Consider the following 17699-nt stretch of genomic DNA (forward strand, 5'->3'; position numbering starts at 1 on the left):
CCGACCATCTCTCACCTGTCTCCTTACTTTCTGTGCAATTCTCTGGAGGCCTGAGGCTTGGTCCTGCCTCTGGGGAGCCCATGAAGGCCGACTCCTACAGGAGGCTCCTCTGCGTAAGGGCACATCTCTGGGTCAGCGAACCCTTTGTCCCCTGACATGGGCGTCCCCTCAGCACCAGAGGGTCTAAAGGGACTCGAATATTGCAGGAGGAAGAGCAGGACCACAGCTGGTTCAGCCATGTCTCCATCCATGTCATTTAGTGTGCTCACAGCGTGCACGTATGCACACGTTCTTGTGCGTGTAGGTGCATGCGCACAGGAAGAGACTCAGAGCCAGCCACCACGTCCTGTCTGTTCTCTGGGAGCTGCTGCCCCCACCCCCAGTCTGGTCGCCTCCATTTATTTAAGAAAAATCTGACACAGTGGTGGGTACAACCCGAGAGAAAAGTGGCTGTGGGATGGGGGAGGGGAGACCCCCACTCCCTCGGCCTCTGCCCATCCCGAGGTCCCTCACAGCATCCTCTGGTGCCCTCTCTCCCCCTCCCACCGGATTCTGTTTTGTCGGGGGATGGGCGGCTGCCCCTGCAGAGAGGAAGGAGCGACAGTCAGCAGAGCGGGAGGGGCAGCTAAGGCGTAGCTTGGACCTTGCTATGGGGTGGGCCGGAGACACCCAGACCTCCCCGTGCCGGCCCAGACCACGGCGCTCTGGGGTGTGGCTTGGCTGGGGGCGGACTGAGGACTTCTCCCCCTTTAGGCCCCTGCCCACAGCCCTTGGGACAGAAGGAGTCCTGAGATCTCAGGAAAGTGCCTGGCTTGGCCCCAGATCCCTTCGTAAAGTCAGCTCCTAGGTCCTGGGAAGGGACTGGGGGGCACCCAGAAGCCAGCAGATGCTACAAGTGTCCCCCCCAACGCCCCCAGTGTTTTGTCCACAGCAAGATCCTTGGCAGGGTAGGCAGCCGCCGCCTCCCCACCCTGCAGGACAGAAATCCCTGAATAGTGGTTTGAGAGAAGTCTCTGTGCAACTTGAGACACAAGACCCCCCCAGAGACCCCCACACGCGGGGAAGACGGGGGACATGGGAGGTGGGGGCGGGGCACAGTGTGGGCCCACCTCGCCCCAGCTTGGCCTCCTGGGGCAGGAGGGTTGTCTGAGATGGGAGGAGGTTCGGAAAGGGAAGAGTGAGGAGCAAGGCGCCCTCCACCTGCGGGGGCAGAGGAGGGTGACAAAAGGCAGCAGGAAGGACCAGACAGGGGAGGCGGCCCGCCCGGCACAGAGCAAAGCCGCAGGGGCAAGGACTGTAAAATCCGCTCAGCCGACCCGCGTCAAGTGCGAGCAGGGTCCCAGCTGCGTCCACGCAGAGCCCACCCCACGGAGGGACGGGGCCTCTATGCAATCTCTTTGATTCTCCGCATGTAATTGTGCAGGTCTGGGGGTGGCGTGGGCCGCGTGGTGCCCGCCACATCCGGGCAGCCCCAACCCAGGTCCTCTTCGTCCTCCTCGTCCTCTTCGCCAGCCGGCACTGAGTCATAGGCCAGCTCCTCCGTGGGCAGCGTGGTGAAGGTGGTGAACTTGACCCGCTTGCGCTTGGAGGTGGGCGAGCTGGCAGGGTCCTCGGCCTGGTCCCGGGCCGAGCCACCCGAGGAGCCGTCGCCGCGCCCGTGCACCTGGCTCTGGACGCTGGTCTGAGAGCTGCCGCTGCTGTGGTGGTCGCCGCCGTGGCAGCAGGGGGGCACGGTCTCCAGCGGGTTGCCGGTGGGCGGCGACAGCTCCCCCTGCACCCGCAGCGGCTGCCCGTTGCCCAGGAACACCCAGTGGTGAGAGTGGTCCATGCTGGTCTGGCCCTCGGGTGGGATGCGCTTGTGCCGGTAACGCAGCACGAAGACGATGCAGTTGATGAGGAAGACGAGGATGGCGAGGCAGAAGACGCCCAGCAACGCGTACATGCCGATCTCCAGGTCCGTGAGCCCACGGGGCATCTGCAGGAAGCCGGTGGGCAGCGGCAGGAAATCCTCGGTGGGCGGGATGGCGGGGCTGGTGGTGCTGGGGGCCTCGGCCGGGGGCACCGCTGTGCCCGGCGGGCCAGCTCCCCGGGCCTCGTCCTCACCCCCGCCGGGTCCTGGCTGGCTGGGGCCCGGGTAGTCGTAAGTGGGGTCCTCCTCGTCCCCACCAAAGTGCACCCGCAGGCCCACAGGGGTCGTGGCCAGCACGCTCTTGCGCTTGGTTTTCTGGCAGCTCTCGGCGATGCTTAGCTCTGCCCGGAGCAGCTCCCCTGCCCCCTCGGCCTCGGCCACCACCAGCGGGAAGGCCCGGTCTTGGGTCACCGTGGCCACCCGCTCATCCAGGCTGCTTACCAGCAGCCCGTAGTCCCGGGGGCTGTAGAGGGAGAGGGGGGCCGTGGTGCCATCACTGTAGGAGAGCCAGAGGCTCAGGAGGGCTTCCTGGAGGAGGAGGAGAAGGGTACAGAAGTCAGAGAGCTAGTCCTGGCTGGCGCCCATCTAGATGATGAGCACTGTGAGGGCAGGGCCCCGGGGGCACTGTATTCCCAGTGCTGGAACTGTGCCGGCTAAGTGGCAGCTGCTCAGGAACGACTGTTTGAGCCAAAGTCCTCCTCCGGAGGCTGTGGGGAGGGTATGGGGCACGGTATGGCCTCATACTGCCTGGAGGATTTCCTTGCCCACGTCACCCCTCTCCCCTTGATGAAGTGAAGGTTAGTTCTGCCTATGGTCTGCCTCAAGTCCCTTTTGCTGCATGAGTCACCCCATGTCCCCATGTCTGACCGTGGGGTCACCCCATCAGACATGTGGACAGATCGAGAACACACACCCAACCTCAGCCTTCTCCTCTGTCTGTTAAAACCCTGTGAGAATTGCCTGCCCCGCAGATAAGGAAGCAGGGCCTGCAGAGGAGGAACCAGCCTGAGGTCACTGGTTAGGGGCGGAGGACTCCTGGCTCAGTGCTCAGTGCCCACCTTCTCACTCCCTGTGCTCCCACCTGTCACCTTTCCACCTCTGTCCTGTAGCAGTGCCCTGGTGTGTCTGTGGGGGACTGTAGTTGGGGCTCCAGAGGTGGGGAAGGGTGATTCCTGGGGGGGGGGGAGGCAGAGGTGAGGGGCCCCCTGAGAATCTGGGAGGGGGACCCCTCAGCAGGAACGTCTCAGGTGGCTGGTGCAGGGGGCGAGACCTTGGCCAGACTCCTGTGCAGAAGGCAGCGGACGGGGTGGGGTAGGGTGCAGGCACAAAGGGCAGATAGATCTCTCATTACCTACAGCCCTGATTTGGGGACTCATGGCACGAGGGCAGGCCAGTCCCCCTTCCACACCCCAAGCCCTGGGCTGGAGGCTGGGCTGCTGGTTACCTGCTTGAGGAAGCTCAGGGTCTGCTGGGCAGCCGTGGTGGCCAGGATGGTGTGGCTGCTCCCGGGGCTGGGCCGCAGGGAGAGGGCGAGGCTGGCCACCACCTGGGCCTGCAGCTGCGTGATGCTGACCTTCTCCTCTGTCACCGTCAGCAGTGTCTCCCCGAGCACGGACTCCGTCAGCGGGGACACCACCTGAGGCACAGGGGGGCAGGGGTGGGGGAGGGCCAGCAAAGCTGCACCCCGAGGATCCCCAACCCAGGATGACTCCCAGCACTGCTGGAAGAGAGGCTCTGGGGGCGGGGTGGGCTACAAGGCAGGACTCAGGGCTCTGCCTTATGTCTGCAACCCGGAACCAGGGTCTGGAGATCACACGAGGATCAGAGGCTAACGGGAGCCAGGCAGGAACACAGAAGAGAGGGGTGGGCAGATGTTAAGAAAAACAACAGCCCACCACAGTGACAATTAGCAATCGATGTTCAGCCTCAAAGTCAGGGAGACAAAAGGGAGTAGTGGGGACTGCGGCACACGGGAAAACTCATGCTCATGTAAAGGGGGCGTCAGTATTGGCTCCAGACAATTATTGCCAGGTAGGAATGCAGACCCAGTGTTGCCAGATTCACATTTTGTAAAACCAGAAATCTAGATTTAAAAAACCACGGCTCCCCATTTTTAAATGTTGGGTGAATTGTTTGAAAAACAAACATATCTGCAGGCAGAATCCAGCCCATAGATGACTATCTGCAATCTCTTAGGTGGATGATCTCTCCCCAGGCACCCCTTGTCAGGGAGGACGGTGGAAGTTGAGTTTCTAGACCCGGGAACTCCCTTCCTGGCCTCTAGGCTGGCTGACCTCTCACCCACTCCCCTCCTCCTCCACACCTGCTCTCAGAGACCATGCTGAGCCATGCGAGGCCGGGAAAGAGGACAAGGCTGGGAGGGAGAACCTCCAGCCACGTAGCTGAAGAAGCCTGACTGCTTATGGTGGACTTTCAGGCAGAGAGGCAGGTGGGGAAGACAGCGTGTTTGGGGGGCCTGCTGGGGCTGCTCCCAGAAGCCGGGGCCCTGGAAATCCTGTCCGCGGAACGACTGCATCCTCCACCCACAGGTGAACAAGGCTCTGCCCCGACCCCGTGCCCACCTTGAAGGGGGTGGTGCCCGGCTCCAGGCCGGCCAGCGTGCTGCTGTCCACCATGCGTGCCACTCGGGGATCGCCCACCCGCATGAAGTCGCTGACCAGGTCGGTGACCTCCACCAGCCAGTCCGGGCCCAGCATGGTGACCACCTGGTCGGTGCCCTCGGACGAGGTCGTGTGGAACTGGGTGAAGACCTGCAGCGTGGCGTGCTGGTACTGCAGGGTGCAGCCCCGGCTGGTGCTCTGCCGCCGCTCCTCCTCGTCCTCGTCCTCGTCCTCGCTCTCCCGGGCCGACCTGTGCGGGAGGCTGGGGGTCAGGGCCGCTAGCCCTGGCTCTGGCCTACACACGTGCCTCCCGCGCGTGCCTGCCTGCCTCCTGCAGGTGGAGGCCGTGTGCACGGCAAGGCTTTCTTTCCCTGGCTCGCTCCTTCTCCCCGACAGGCTGGGAGCCGGGAGCCCCAGGCCTCCTCTCCTGGAAAGGACCCTCCTGACCCTCCCTGCCCCTGCCCCCTCCGCCTGGCCTCACCCGCGCCTGCCAACAGCTGGCGCCAGCTCCTAACCAGGGCTGCCTCCTTCTCTGCACTGAGCATGCACCAGGCCTGTTCTCAGCTCCAGGCTGGAGCAAAGGCGGCCCCCATCCCACAGGCTAGAGAGCGCAGCTGAACTGCGTCCCACGGCTGTGTGGCCATGAGCTTGAGAGTCAGCAGAAGAGATGGCCAAGCCCAGCGTGCAGGGCACAGCCGGCTTCCTCTTGCTACTTATAGCACCATGGGGGAGGAGAGAGAAACTGAGGGAGGAGCCAGGACTTGACTCGGGAACCCTCAGCCTATGCAGACTGCCCCCTAAGATCGGGAGACTCGCTGCCAGAAGAGCCTGCCCTGGAGAGAGAGTGAAGAATGTGGCTAGCGCTTCAAAGGATCAAACAACCCGGAACAGTCCTCATCCAGAGGGCCCTTTTACCCATGTTAACAAATTTAAGCCTCACAGCAATCCTATGAGGGAAGTGTTAACGTGCCCATTTTACAGATGAGGAAACTGAGGCACAGAGAGGTTGTGTAGGTAGCCCAAGGTAACCCAGCTAGTGCACAGCAGAGTCAAGATTTAAACCCAGCTGCCTGGCTCCAGAGTTCACCATATCCTCACTACTCCAAGGAGCATCCGTATCACCCGGGAGCTGGTCCAAAATGCAGCGTCTCAGGCCGCACTCCAGATTCACCGAATCAGAATCTGCCTTTCAACCGGATCCTCAGGAGATTCCTGCGCACGTGAAGGCCGGTGAGGCTCCGGTCTACACTGCCTTGCTTTTCTGAATCTCTGCAGAGCTGAACTGAGTCCCACTTGGCCGCCTGCTTCTCTCCCGGTCCCGCCCCTCCCGCTGTGGCGCCCGCCACTCCTCCTCTCTTCTCCCGCTGGCTTTCTTTCCAGCAGCCATGAGGGCTGAGTAGAGTGTGCTGAGGACACGCGTACATGCCCCACAGATGGGCATTCGAGTGTGTGAGTCACTGTGTGCCTGGGCTCACGCACTCACAAGTGAGCCCCTGGTGTGCCCAGGCTGGGGCACTCGTGTGCAGGTGGGCGTGCACCTGGGTTGGTGTGTCCGCTCCATTTTGTCTGCTGCTTCACTGCTCTCTTACCCTGTCTCCCTGGCCAACTCCTTTCCACTCATTCTTTAAGACTTAGCTCAAGAGTCACCTCTTCCAGGAAGCCCGCCTTGACTCCTCCTGGAGGAAGGGGTGGTTCTCTCCTTTGTGCCACTCCATTCCCTGCACACAGGGCTTCCCTCGTCCACCAGGCTCTGTGGCATATACGTGACAGCTTCCCTGATGGACCCAGAGCTTGGCTGGGGCAGGCACTGGCCACACTTGCCCCATGTCTTAAGCACCCGTCAGTACCTGACACACAGTAGCTACTCAATAAAAGTTTGTTGACTGTATAACCGACCTGCAGACTGTCCCTAGGACCTTATACCCACACGCGGAGCAGACTGCGTGCGGGGCTGTCGCCTGTGCGCGCCCCAAGGATCCGCCACGTGGAGGGGCTGTACCTCCTGTCGGGGAGGATGGGTACCCTCCAGCCCTTCACTTGGCTCAGGCGGGTGTCAGAGAGCTCGATGTGCAGGGGCAGCTTGGGGACCCAGACTGTCATTTCCAGGGGGGCACTGAGGACATCGTAGTGGAAGGTGACCCTGGCGTTCATGGACCCGCGAGACTCCTTTCCGCTGACGAACACGTAGTCGCAGCTGCTGGACACCTGGGGAGGGGAGGGAGGCTGGTTGGCCGTCTCGCCCTGCAGGTCATCCTGGGGGGTGGTGCAGGGGCTTCAGTCTGACAAGCAGGGCCAGAAGGCTGCTGGAGAGAGAGAGTGCCCGTCACGGGAGGCCCGAGGGGACAGCCAGGCGCCTCATCTGATTCCTCGGGGCAGCGTCAGCCTGGGGCGGCCCTGCTTCCACCCCGTTTTTAAGGGATCATCTTGTAGTGGCCACTGTGGGAGGTTTTGGCTCCTAGGCAAGGAGGCGACATGCAGGTGTTTTTGCGAGGAGCTGCTTCTGAGGGGCCAGGCGACACCTCGGAGGAGCCTTGAGGCTGAGGGCCCCCAGGGCTAGCTGCCTGGGCTCTGGAGCAGGTGTCTCACGGGTGGAGCCCTCCAAAGGACAGAGGAGCAGCCCGTCCCGGGCAGGTCACTGGTGCTCAGCTGGCCACCAGGAAGGTTACGCGGAGGGGGTGCAGGGTGAGAGGCAGGCCCACAGCCCTCCAGGCCCCTGTGGCCCAGCGGCCCCAGGAGAACGGGCAGCTGGTTCATTTCAGGCCAGGGGGCTGCTCAGGCCAGGGGCGGAGATGAGAGAAGGGGGGAGAAAATCAGGACCAGGGCACGCCGGGCACAGACAGCTGGATGGCTGCCGCCAGGGGTGCGGCTTTGCAAACGCACGCCACCTGGATCCCGACTCGCCTTCTCAGAGGTTCCCGGCTGGGCATGTGCCCACGGAACACATCTTGGAGGATGCCCGTGCCCACTCACAGAGGCAGCACTGCCAGCGCTTCCGGGCAGATGCAGATGGGCGTATGTGTCAAATGTGCCCACGGGCACACCTGGGACACCCTGGAGGGAAACCTGCATGCGATGCGTTTAGGTGCTCCTGCCGGTCCGTGCCCGTGGGGACACAGCCTCGTCGTGGGAGGAGGGTCGATCACGCAGCCTGTGGGCTGATGACACCCTGAGGGCTCCAGTGGGAGGTGGGGAGGGTGCTGGGACCGTGGCTTGTCTGTGGAGCTGGGCCCGTGGACCATCCCGAACTCCTGCTAGCTCTCTTCATCGTCCGGGGGTGGGGATGGACAGAAGTGGGATAGCGGCCCTACCAGAAATGCCCATTTCCCACTGTGGAAGGCAGAGAATTCCATCTGAAGGCTGGCAAGTTCCGTTTAGAATGTTGGCAAACTCCATAAAGAACCTGAGCGTATTTCCTGAGAAGGGAAACTGATTCCATGCGGAATCGTCGCTAATTCCCTTTGTCCCAAAGCCATCACAAGACTTTGTTCTGGTCTGCTCTGGGGCTGGGGTGGGGGGTCTGGGAGCAGGCTGCTTCCTGCCTGTCCCCGCCTGCCAGCAATGGAAAGGCCCCGGGCCCGGCCAGGCGTCCCCTCTGCAGGAGGTGACAGGCTGGGGACCAGGTCATCTGCCCTGGCTCACCTGGAGGGCCTTCTTCCTGGAAGGGGGATGAGCCTCGGGCTCCCAGGCCTGGAGGGATCCAGGGGCTGGAGAGAGCACACTCTGGGTCAGCCCCAGAGAGCCACAGGGGGAGGGACGCCCACCTCCCCCTCCTCCCGCGCTCTTTCAAGCTGTATTGACAGGAACAGAAGAGAGATTTGGCTGTCTCATCATTTGATTTTGGCACCTGCTGGAGGCTGGCATTGCAAACAGCTCACCCACCCCACAGGTTCCAGGGCGTCCGGACACCCTCCCGCATTACTGCCCGCTCCACTGCCTCTGACGGCTGTCCTAAGCGGGGGGAAGGGGCAAATCTGGAGGCCCTCCTGGAGGAGGTGGCGAGCAGGGCCACTGGAGTCAGATCAATGCCTTGTTTGCTGGGCCGTGGAGGCCCCGGGGCCCAGAGTGGGCCTCTGGGGAGGAGCTGAGGGAGAGGCCTTCAGGCGTTGGAGGGGTGTGGGGGTTGGGCCTTCAGTCCCAGCCTAACTCATGTGCTTCTGGGGGCTTCCTCCCCATGCTGGGTCTCCTCCACTCAGTCCCCAGCACCCAGGGGCAGGGCGTGTCTCCGAGGGGTCCACCCCCACCCTCGGCCACCTGACCCGGTGTCTGTTGCACAGCAGGGCTCAGTGACGACTTGCTGGATTAGACTGAGTTCAGGCTGTCAGTGCCCCCTTCTCCCCTCAGCCTGCCCAACAGTCTCAAGCATGTTCCTGCAGGAAGCCCTCCAGGACTGGCAGAGCGGTACCCAGGGCTCTCCCTCACCCCATCAGACACAGGTGCCTGCAGCTCTTCCCCACACCTGCACCCCATTCCCTCCCTCCCATGTCCCTCCTCAGGGGACATGCCTGGGATGTGAATTCCCCACTGGCTTGGGGTTCCGCTCCGCCCTGCAGCTCAGGGCTTCTTCTCAGGGGCCCCACCTTCAGGAAGCCCACCTTGATGATGTCCTCATTGTCAGACTCGCATTCCACCAGGGCAGACACATCAAGGACAAGGCCGGTCACTTCAATGGCAATGACCTTGACAGGGATGGCCACCGTCCGGCCAGTCAGGATGGCCGTGTTGATGATCTCTGTGTCCTGTGGGGAGGAGAGGAGGGTGGGGCTCTGCTGAGCCGGGGTGCTTGCGGTCCCCTGTTCTCCCAGGACACAGCAGCCAGGGCCCCGGGTTCTAGCTGTCCCCATTCCTCAGATGTGCGTCCTTCCCGTGGGGACACCTGCACACACGGGCAGAGACGTGAATCCATTCAGCCTCCCTTGCCTTCTCAGATGCGCTGCCACTCGGACTTGTGCAGTAGCCTTCAGGGTCCGCCCTGCGCTGCCACCAGAACACAACTCTTCCCCAGTCCCCTGCCATCTTCTGTCAACATCTTCCCTGCTCCTCAGGACTCACAGGTGACGTCCCACGCAGTTGCCTGGTTCTTCCAGGCACCCCTGGGCTGGCCCCAGACCATCATCGCAGCCTTCCCACCCCACTGTACTATTCCTAAGTCCACTGCCCCTTTGAACAAAGGACTCATATTCCCATCACTGCACCTCCGCCCACGTGATCGCTGACCTGGAGCACCGGCTCGCCATCTTCCATTGCATGAGCCCTTCCTCCCATGGGACCTTCAAGGTTCAACTGCATGCCACCTCCTCCAGGAAGCTGCCCTGAGTGGTCCCTCCATGGGGACTTCTCGCCCCTCTGTCCCCCTTGGCAGCTGCCGTCCCACTGCAGCACCAGGCAGGGAGCACCGCCCGCCTCCTGTGAGTGCACACACACTCACAATGCCTTTACACACGGGCACATCTGGGCTCGGGAGGTGGCCACACACTCAGGCGCTGGCTCCCGTGCACACGTGCACCGACCTACATGCACCCTCGGCCGTGCGCGTTCCCATCACACACGCGCCCGTGATCCCCACGGGCACCCACGGGCCTGGTCGGCCGCCCCGCTCACCATGGCCAGGGGCAGGATGGCCTGCACGTCCCGCTGGATGACCGTCAGCTCGGTGACGGCGCGCTCCAGGTCGGGCAGGGCGCCGTGGCCGCGGTAGTCGATGTGCCACATGATCCTGCGCTTCACCGACTGGCTGGTGAAGTTCTCCATCTCGAAGTCCAGCTGCAGGATCTCCAGGGGCCCCTGGCCCTCCCTGCGGGGCAAGGCGAGGCGAGCAGAGCTGAGGGGGGAGGGCTGGGAGCTGCTCAGGAGCCCTGAGACCCCAGGGGGGGACCCTGGCCCTCCGCTGCAGCCTGCCGGCTGGGGCCCTCTGAGCCTTCTGCAGACCCCTGGGGTGCCCCAGCCTGGACTCTGAGTCCCCACAAACTAAGCCCCAGCCCCCCACAAGCCTGGCCCCCTCCACCGAGAACTCCCCAGCCCCCCAAGGCGCCTGTCCTGCAAAGAGGCGGGCAGAGGCGCCACCTCGGCTCACCAGGGGGGCAGGGGTGTGCCCTGGGCCCAGGTCACATCCACGGTGGCTGTGGAGTGCTTGGCCCCAGTCAGCAGCTCCGAGGTCACGTGCCACTGGCCGCTCCGTGACTTGGTGCCTAGAAGGGTCACACCCTTCTTGGCCTTCACCCTGGACAAAGGAGGAGGAAGAAGAGGGAGAGGGTCAGCCTAGGGCCCAGTGGCTGCCCACCTGGCCACCACCCCTTCTGGGGCTGGGAGTGGGGGAGCAGGTGAGTGAGGGACCCTGAGCCCGAGACTCAAAGCTTGAGACTAACTTGGGGAGTCTGGTGTCCCACAGCTGCAACCTCTGACCCTTGGTGGCAGCTGCAGTCACTTCTCCCATCTCTCTGCCAAGTCGTTACCTCACCTCTACTTGCATACCTTAGTGACGGGGTACTCACTACTTCTGCACACATCCCATTCCATTTTCAGAAAGCCTCTACGGACCAGAAACTTCTTCCTTATGTTTAGCTGAAATATAATACCCATGGTTTCTGCTCGGGCAAGAGAGAACGATTCTCCTCTATCTTAAGTGTAACAGCTCTTCAGAAAGCTGGGAACGAGCAGGTGTTCTCTGAGTCTTCATTCTCTAGGCCTCAAATCTCCAGCTCCTCCAATAGTTGCTTTTTTGCCATAGTTTCAAGTCACTCATATCCTCGTCACCCACCTCTGGACACTGAACACATAAGGTGTAGCGTCCTCTACTAAATACAACACTTCAGCTGTGCTCTAATTAATGGTGACTCAAGCAGGGTGATTATCATCTTCCTAATTCTACACACTCTACTCCTATTAATGCAGCCCAAAATCTCTGACGACTGATTTAACCCAAATTCACCTTCAGGTATCAATCATTGAATCAGGCATGATCCTTTCCAGAAATATTTAAACTTTAAGGTAGTACACTCAGGAGAGAGGGCCATACTTAACTCAAAGAAATTGGAGGCTAATGGTGATGTTTCAGGTTCTACACATACTGCTTGGGGAGGAGGTGGGGCATTTGGGTGGAGCCTTTCCTATAAATCACCCAACAAGGCTCAGACCACGGATTCCCACTGTGAGACATCACTCTGCTTTGTGGGGATGCCTCACGATTTAATGATCTGTGAGATATGGAGGTAGGGGCAGCAATATTGTTGCCATTAGATGGATGCCAACACGGAGGCTCCAATGAGCCAGGTGTCCTCCTGCGGTCAGTCAAGTGATAAATGGAAGAGCTGGGATCCGGACGCGGCACGAGCCCCTGCAAGGCGTCAGGTATGTGCTTGAGCTCGGAAGGGATGCCAGCCCCCCAGCCCCTGACCCCGTACCTGAGTGTGAAGTGCTCCAGGCTGGGGCTGGAGGGGGCGGAGGAGTTGGGGGCCAGGTAGAGCAGGATGCTGAGCACCTCCCCGGGCTTGAGGGGCCGGTCGGGCAGGCGGATCATCAGGTTGCTGTCCAGCCTGTGCTCCTGCAGGGCCCTCTTGGGGGGCGGCCGGAAGAGGCTGATGCTCCCGATGCGCAGCAGGGGGTGCTGCGTAGGGCTCTCCGCCCGGGCCCCCGTGCCGTGCCCCGCCCCCCGCCGGGCGCCCCCGCAGCCCCCCGCCGCATCCGGGGCGTGCAGGGTGTAGTAGAGCTCGGCCTGCTGGCTCTCCCCGGCCGTCTCGGCCTCCAGCCCATCCTGGGACTTGCGGCGGGCGGCGGGCGGTGCGGCGGGGGCCGGGGGCCCGAACCAGGCCAGGGGCAGCTCGGCACGCACGAGGCAGGTGGCCAGGACCCCGCTGAGGCGGCAGGAGCTCTTGACCTCCCGGGCGTCCCGGAAGGCGTGCAGGCGGACGCAGGGCAGCCGCTCGGTGACGCCAAAGTCGTCCCAGTCCCGGCCGGCCACGTAGAACAGCACCTGAGCCACGGGCTGCGAGGCAGGCACGCGGGCGCGCACGATGAAGGCCCGCACCTTCCAGTTGACCGTCAGGCGCTCGGGGATGTCCAGGGTGCTGGACGGCTGCAGGAGCTCCCGGGCCACCGCCTGGCTGGTGCTGAAGGGCCCCAGGGAGACGTTGAGGACGGGCAGCTCCTTGGTCTGGAACACCACGAAGGGCTCGGAGCGCTGCAGGGAGCCATTGGTGACCGTGGGCGGCGGGGGCCGTGTCTCCCGCAGGAAGAAGGCCAGCCGAGTGTGCGACAGGCGGTAGCTGACCGGCAGCACTGGGCTGGCCTGTGGCCCCGGAGGGCTGGGACTGGCCGGGTGGGAGCGGCTGGAAGCTGGGGACAGAATAAAGAGGCCCAGAGCCGTGAGGAGAGGCTGCACTCGGACCCCAGGGCACCCCCACTTCCCACCCTCGCAGACAGCCGTCCACTCCAGGCAGCCTCGACATCCCCAGGTGGCTCCGGGGCCAAGCTGCCCAGGTGAAGCTGTTTTCTGTGAGGAAAATTGGCCCTGAGCTAACCTCTGTGCCATTCTTCCTCTATTTTATGTGGCATGGCACCCACATAAATAGCTTGAGGAGCGGTGCTAAGTCCGTGCCCGGGATCTGAACCCGTGGACCCTGGGCCTCCCCGAGTAGAGCTCGCCAACTTAACCACTACACACCTCGGCCGGCCCCTGCTTCATTTCTTTATCTGCAACATGGGGGTAAAGCTAATTCCAACGCAAAGCATCATGGAGCTTTCAAGAGGTGTTTTCCCCAGGTATCCGCAACGTAAGACAGGTATAACAAATCTTCCTGCCTCCACGTGCCATGGTGAGGACTCACCGAGCAGTGTGCATAGAGGGCTGAGAGCCCAGGGTGGCCCCCAGGAAGCGCTGACTCCTACCACTGTCCCCGTGCTCAGCAGGCGACAGGCATTAGCTCCTCTGATGCTCAGATCGATCCCTCGAGCCAGGTGTGATTACTGTCTCCATCCATTCAACCAGGTTCCTATCAATTAACTTCTCTTTTCGAGAACCTATTCTTACCCCTTACGGATCAAGGCACAAGATGCTTAAGCAAATTACCCAAGTGACAGAAGCCTAAGGGGCCAGCGGCAGGATTTGAATCTGGGGCCACCTGACTTTCAAACCCAAGCCCTTTACTGCCCCAGCTGCCTCAGATGGGGCCGGGTCCCAGGGAGCCCATCACCCTTAGTCCCTCTAGACACTACCGCACTATATTCACGGGGGATTTGATCCTCGTCTCACAAACCCCGATGTGGCCCCAGGTTGGACTTCTCCTTCCTCTCAGCCCGCCCCCAACCTCCCAGAATCCTGCTAAGTTTGAGCGATCCCACCTCTCCATGCGCTGGTATGTCCCGGGCTGCCCCCTGTCCTGCGTCCCCAGCCCCAGCCCGGGTCTGGCCTCACTCCTGTTGCTATGGCAACGTAACACCACCTGACTGAGTCTCCTGCTCCTCAGCCCGCCCCTCCCTGGCACCCCCTCCCCCACACGGCGGCGGCCAGAGAGATTTGTTTCTCCAGGACGCAAATGGGACCTTGTTGGTCCCTCGCTCCCGGCTCAACCCCTGTCGGTCACTGTCAAGGAACAGGAAGGAACAAGACGTGGAGGTTTGAGATTTGAAAACCAGGTCTGGACTGTCCCGTGGACCCCTCCCTGAGTGGCCATCCTCTTCTTGAAATCAAAGTGATCAGAATATCGCTGGTCTCGTGGGAGGTTGTGTGGTCATTTGTTTCCTGTTTGAGACTCGAATGAGAAAGCGCTCTTTAAACCACGCGACACCGTGCGAACGTGTGGAAGTTTATTGAAGGATTTCTCCCTTCTGCTTGCAAAATAAAGTCCAAACTCACCTTGCGCCTGAGTGTGGCATTCAAGGCCTCTGCAAGGGGTTCCAGGCCCCGTTTCCCTAGGACTCCTTGTCCCAGGTCCCCACTGCCAGCGCACCTGGACAATCCGGCTTCAGTGCTGGCTGAAACCACCTCATCTCCCCTCCTTTGCTCATGCTGCGCCCTCAGTGTCCAGTTCCCCCTTTCCTATCTGCACACACCCAAATCTGAATCTTCTTCTGAGGGCCAGGTCGAATGCCACCTCCTCCACGGAGCCCTCCATGATGTGACCTCTACTCCTGGGAATGTCCTCAGAGCTCTGCCCTTCTCTGACGGCACCTTTCATCCTGCCTTGCATGGGAGTTAGTTATCTCTGGGGCCTGGCACTGAGCAGGCACAACCAATCACGGTTGATCTGTACTGAGTCATTCTCAGAGACCTGTGTCCAAGGAGGGGACCCCTAACCGACGCTATGGGGGCTGCTTGCAGGTTACGCACGTTTATCATTTTAGTACTGTTGACGAAACCTCGACAGCTCCACAAACGCTCACACCCCACTCCTCATAAATGCAAGGAGCTAAAATTCCCTGCTCTTGAGGCTCTGGTGTCTTGTCCTGTTTTTTAAATCTGTAGTTTAATTTCCTCATTTAAAAAATGAGGCAATGGGCTTGGGGCATGCAAAGGCCCTGGGGTCAGGTGTTCTAAGAGGAGTGGCACCTGGTCTCAGTGCGCCTCCTCAGGCTCCTCCTGAGCAGCCCTAAGGACCAGCTGGGGAAACCACTGGCCCTTAGTCCTCTGGGCAGCCCATGCTTTAACCTCCACTTCCAGGAGCACTCTGTCCCCAGGCGCCCTTCCCCACTAGCCGCTCTGCAGCCCTGCAAGGTATGCTGGCCTCTGATGGTGCGGTGGAGGTGGGCAGCCGCGTCCCAGATGACAGGAAGATGTTCAGAGAAAGCCTTCCCGGCTGGTGCCTGGAGTCACCCCAAGAGTCTCTGGGAACATGTCCCCACCACCTGAAGGCATGCATGCGGGAGCTGGGTGATGACCTGAGCCGGGATTAGCAGTCAATGAGCTGCTTTGGAAGCAGCAGATGCAGACAGACAGACAGAGGGACTCACGGCCCAGGCTTCTCCCAGCCACATTCACTGGGCAAGCTGCTTTCCATTTCGAGCCTCGGTTTCCACCTCTAAGATGGAAGTGGTGACATCAGCCCTGTCACTGGGACGTTGAGAGCGGCTACAAGACCCAGGGGCGGAGGGGGCATGGCTGCCCGTGCTGGGATGTCTGGGGCCTGTGGGGACCAGCCGAGATGCAAGGGGAGGGGCCGAGGTGCTCATCCCTCTGGGGTTGGAGGAGGGCAGCTGGTGCTGGTGAGCTGTGAGTGTGCACTCTCCAGGCCGGGTGGACAGGGTGGCGACATGGAGTCAGACCACTGGTCCTGCCCCGCTCACCATCCCCAGGAGAGGCTGCTAAGTGGCACTTAGTCCCCTTTGACCTCTCACCGTCCCAACCTCACAGCTGGCCATCTGGATCCCCTGGAGGCACGGTGGGTGGGGGCAGGGGCCACCAGATGGGCAGCAGGCTCAGAGGGGCGTGGAGGCGGTGACTGGAGAACCCTGTTTGCATGCACCCTCCGCCCTCAGTAGACTTTTGTTGAATGAATGGAATTCTCTGAATGAGCTGCCCAACACAGGCTGGGATGCTGTAAGGTCAATGAGGCATCCGAGAGGAGCGTGGATGTATGGGGGCGAGCGGGAGGCAGCCCGAGGGCTCCCGGCTTGGGGTGGGGGGCTCTTGAGCCCTCTCAGCAGCCTTGCAGATCAGGAGACTAAGCTTCTAAAAGGAGAAGCAACTAGTAGCAAGGAAGCAGCTTGCTTTCAGAAACGGCTGCCGGAAAAGATGATACTGGCTGCTCTGGTCTTTGTACGTATGTCACCATCACACGCAGCACCCCCTCCCATCACCGCTGTGCATCGCTCTCTCCTCTGGGGCCCCGAGGCCTCCTCTGTGGCGGAGCAGGGGGTCGCTGAGACCCCAGCCCCAATCTCTGCTCTCCGTTCACTTGCTCTGGAGCCTGAAGGAAGTCGCTTGACCTCTCTGGGCCTGGGGAGGTAGGGGAGGCCCTGGAAGGATTCCGGGGTGGTAGGGGCTGCGGGGCAGGAAGGCGAGACTGGTGGAGCTGACAGCAGAGCATTTGGTCAACTTTTCAGAGACACCGGGTGTGCATGTGCTTGTGCACACGTGTGTGTGTGTGTGTGTGCATGTGCTGGCCTGCATCCCACACGGAGCTCTAACCTCCGGACATCACGGAGCAGGGCACGGGCTTGGGAAGCAAAGGTTGCTGCAAGGTTCCTTAAGGAAGGGAGACGGGAGGGGAGGATCAACACAGAGCGAGGTCTGGCCAGGTCCGGAGGCCGGGGAGGAGCTTCAGGGCTGTGACCAGGTGGACGCGACAGCCTGGACCGCCCTGCCTCGGACCCTCAGCACCTCCAGCCTGACTGGGGAGAGCGTTACACACACACGCACACACACTTGTGCTCACACGCAAGCTGGCACAGGCCTGCCCTTTAGCCCCCACACCCTGCACCCCTACTGCTCTGCGGGCCTGGTTCTGGAGCCCGGCCGCCCCGCCTTTCACTCTACTCCCCTCTGCTCCCCAGACTCGAGCTCCACTGGCCACGTTTGTACTCTGGCCCCACTGGCCCTCTGGACTAGACCCAGTACTGCCTCTGTCCATGGCCTCAGCTCTCCCAGGAACACTGGTCAGACTCGTCCCCCACCCCATCCCTGTCTACACAGCCTGGGGCTGCAGGAATCGTGTGGGTCCAGCCCTGGCATCCTGCCCCTGCTGCGTCTCCCTATTGAAGGGGCTTCTCCATGTCTTCTCGGGCTGCTGAGGGGTGTTATGGGCGAGGCTGTGCCCCCCACCCCTGAATCCACGTGTGGAAGTCCTAACCTGTAACTCAGGAGGTGACAGTGTTTGGAGGCAGGGTCTTTGAGGAGGTGATTAAGTTAAAACGAGGTCATTAGAGTGGGCCCTGATCCCATAGAGCTGGTGTCCTTAGAAGAAGAGGAGATCAGGACACAGACACAGAGAAGAAAGACCACGTGAGGACACAGCGAGAAGACGGCCAGCTACTAGCCGAGCAGGGAGGCCCTGGAGAAACCCGCTCCGCGGGTGCCCTGGTTTTGGACTTGCAGCCGCCAGAAGGTGAGAAAATAGGTTTCCGTTGTTTCAGCCACCGGGCTCCGGCACTGTGTTAGGGCAGCCCGGGCGAACTCACACAGGGGCCTGGCTATTCTGCCCTGCACAGCGGCCTATCCCCCGTAGGACGTGGAGACACTG

The 17699-nt window shown here is 61.5% G+C and overlaps 1 protein-coding gene across 1 annotated transcript in view; it reads right to left on the minus strand.

Moving 5' to 3' along the window:
- Window positions 1-344: 344 nt before the first annotated feature.
- The window catches only part of TMEM132E (transmembrane protein 132E), a 52763-nt gene continuing 35408 nt past the window's right edge, over window positions 345-17699 (minus strand). The window contains exons 2-9 of the mRNA XM_070560845.1: window positions 11928-12858; window positions 10601-10747; window positions 10129-10321; window positions 9123-9266; window positions 6530-6735; window positions 4492-4780; window positions 3354-3545; window positions 345-2437 (exon numbers count right to left, since the gene is read on the minus strand). Of these exons, the coding sequence (XP_070416946.1) occupies window positions 1385-2437; window positions 3354-3545; window positions 4492-4780; window positions 6530-6735; window positions 9123-9266; window positions 10129-10321; window positions 10601-10747; window positions 11928-12858 (3155 nt within the window). The 3' untranslated portion in view covers window positions 345-1384. The remainder of the gene's footprint in view (window positions 2438-3353; window positions 3546-4491; window positions 4781-6529; window positions 6736-9122; window positions 9267-10128; window positions 10322-10600; window positions 10748-11927; window positions 12859-17699) is intronic.

Source organism: Equus przewalskii, chromosome 10 (genome assembly GCF_037783145.1).
Source record: "Equus przewalskii isolate Varuska chromosome 10, EquPr2, whole genome shotgun sequence".
Classification (NCBI taxonomy): Eukaryota; Metazoa; Chordata; class Mammalia; order Perissodactyla; family Equidae; genus Equus; species Equus przewalskii.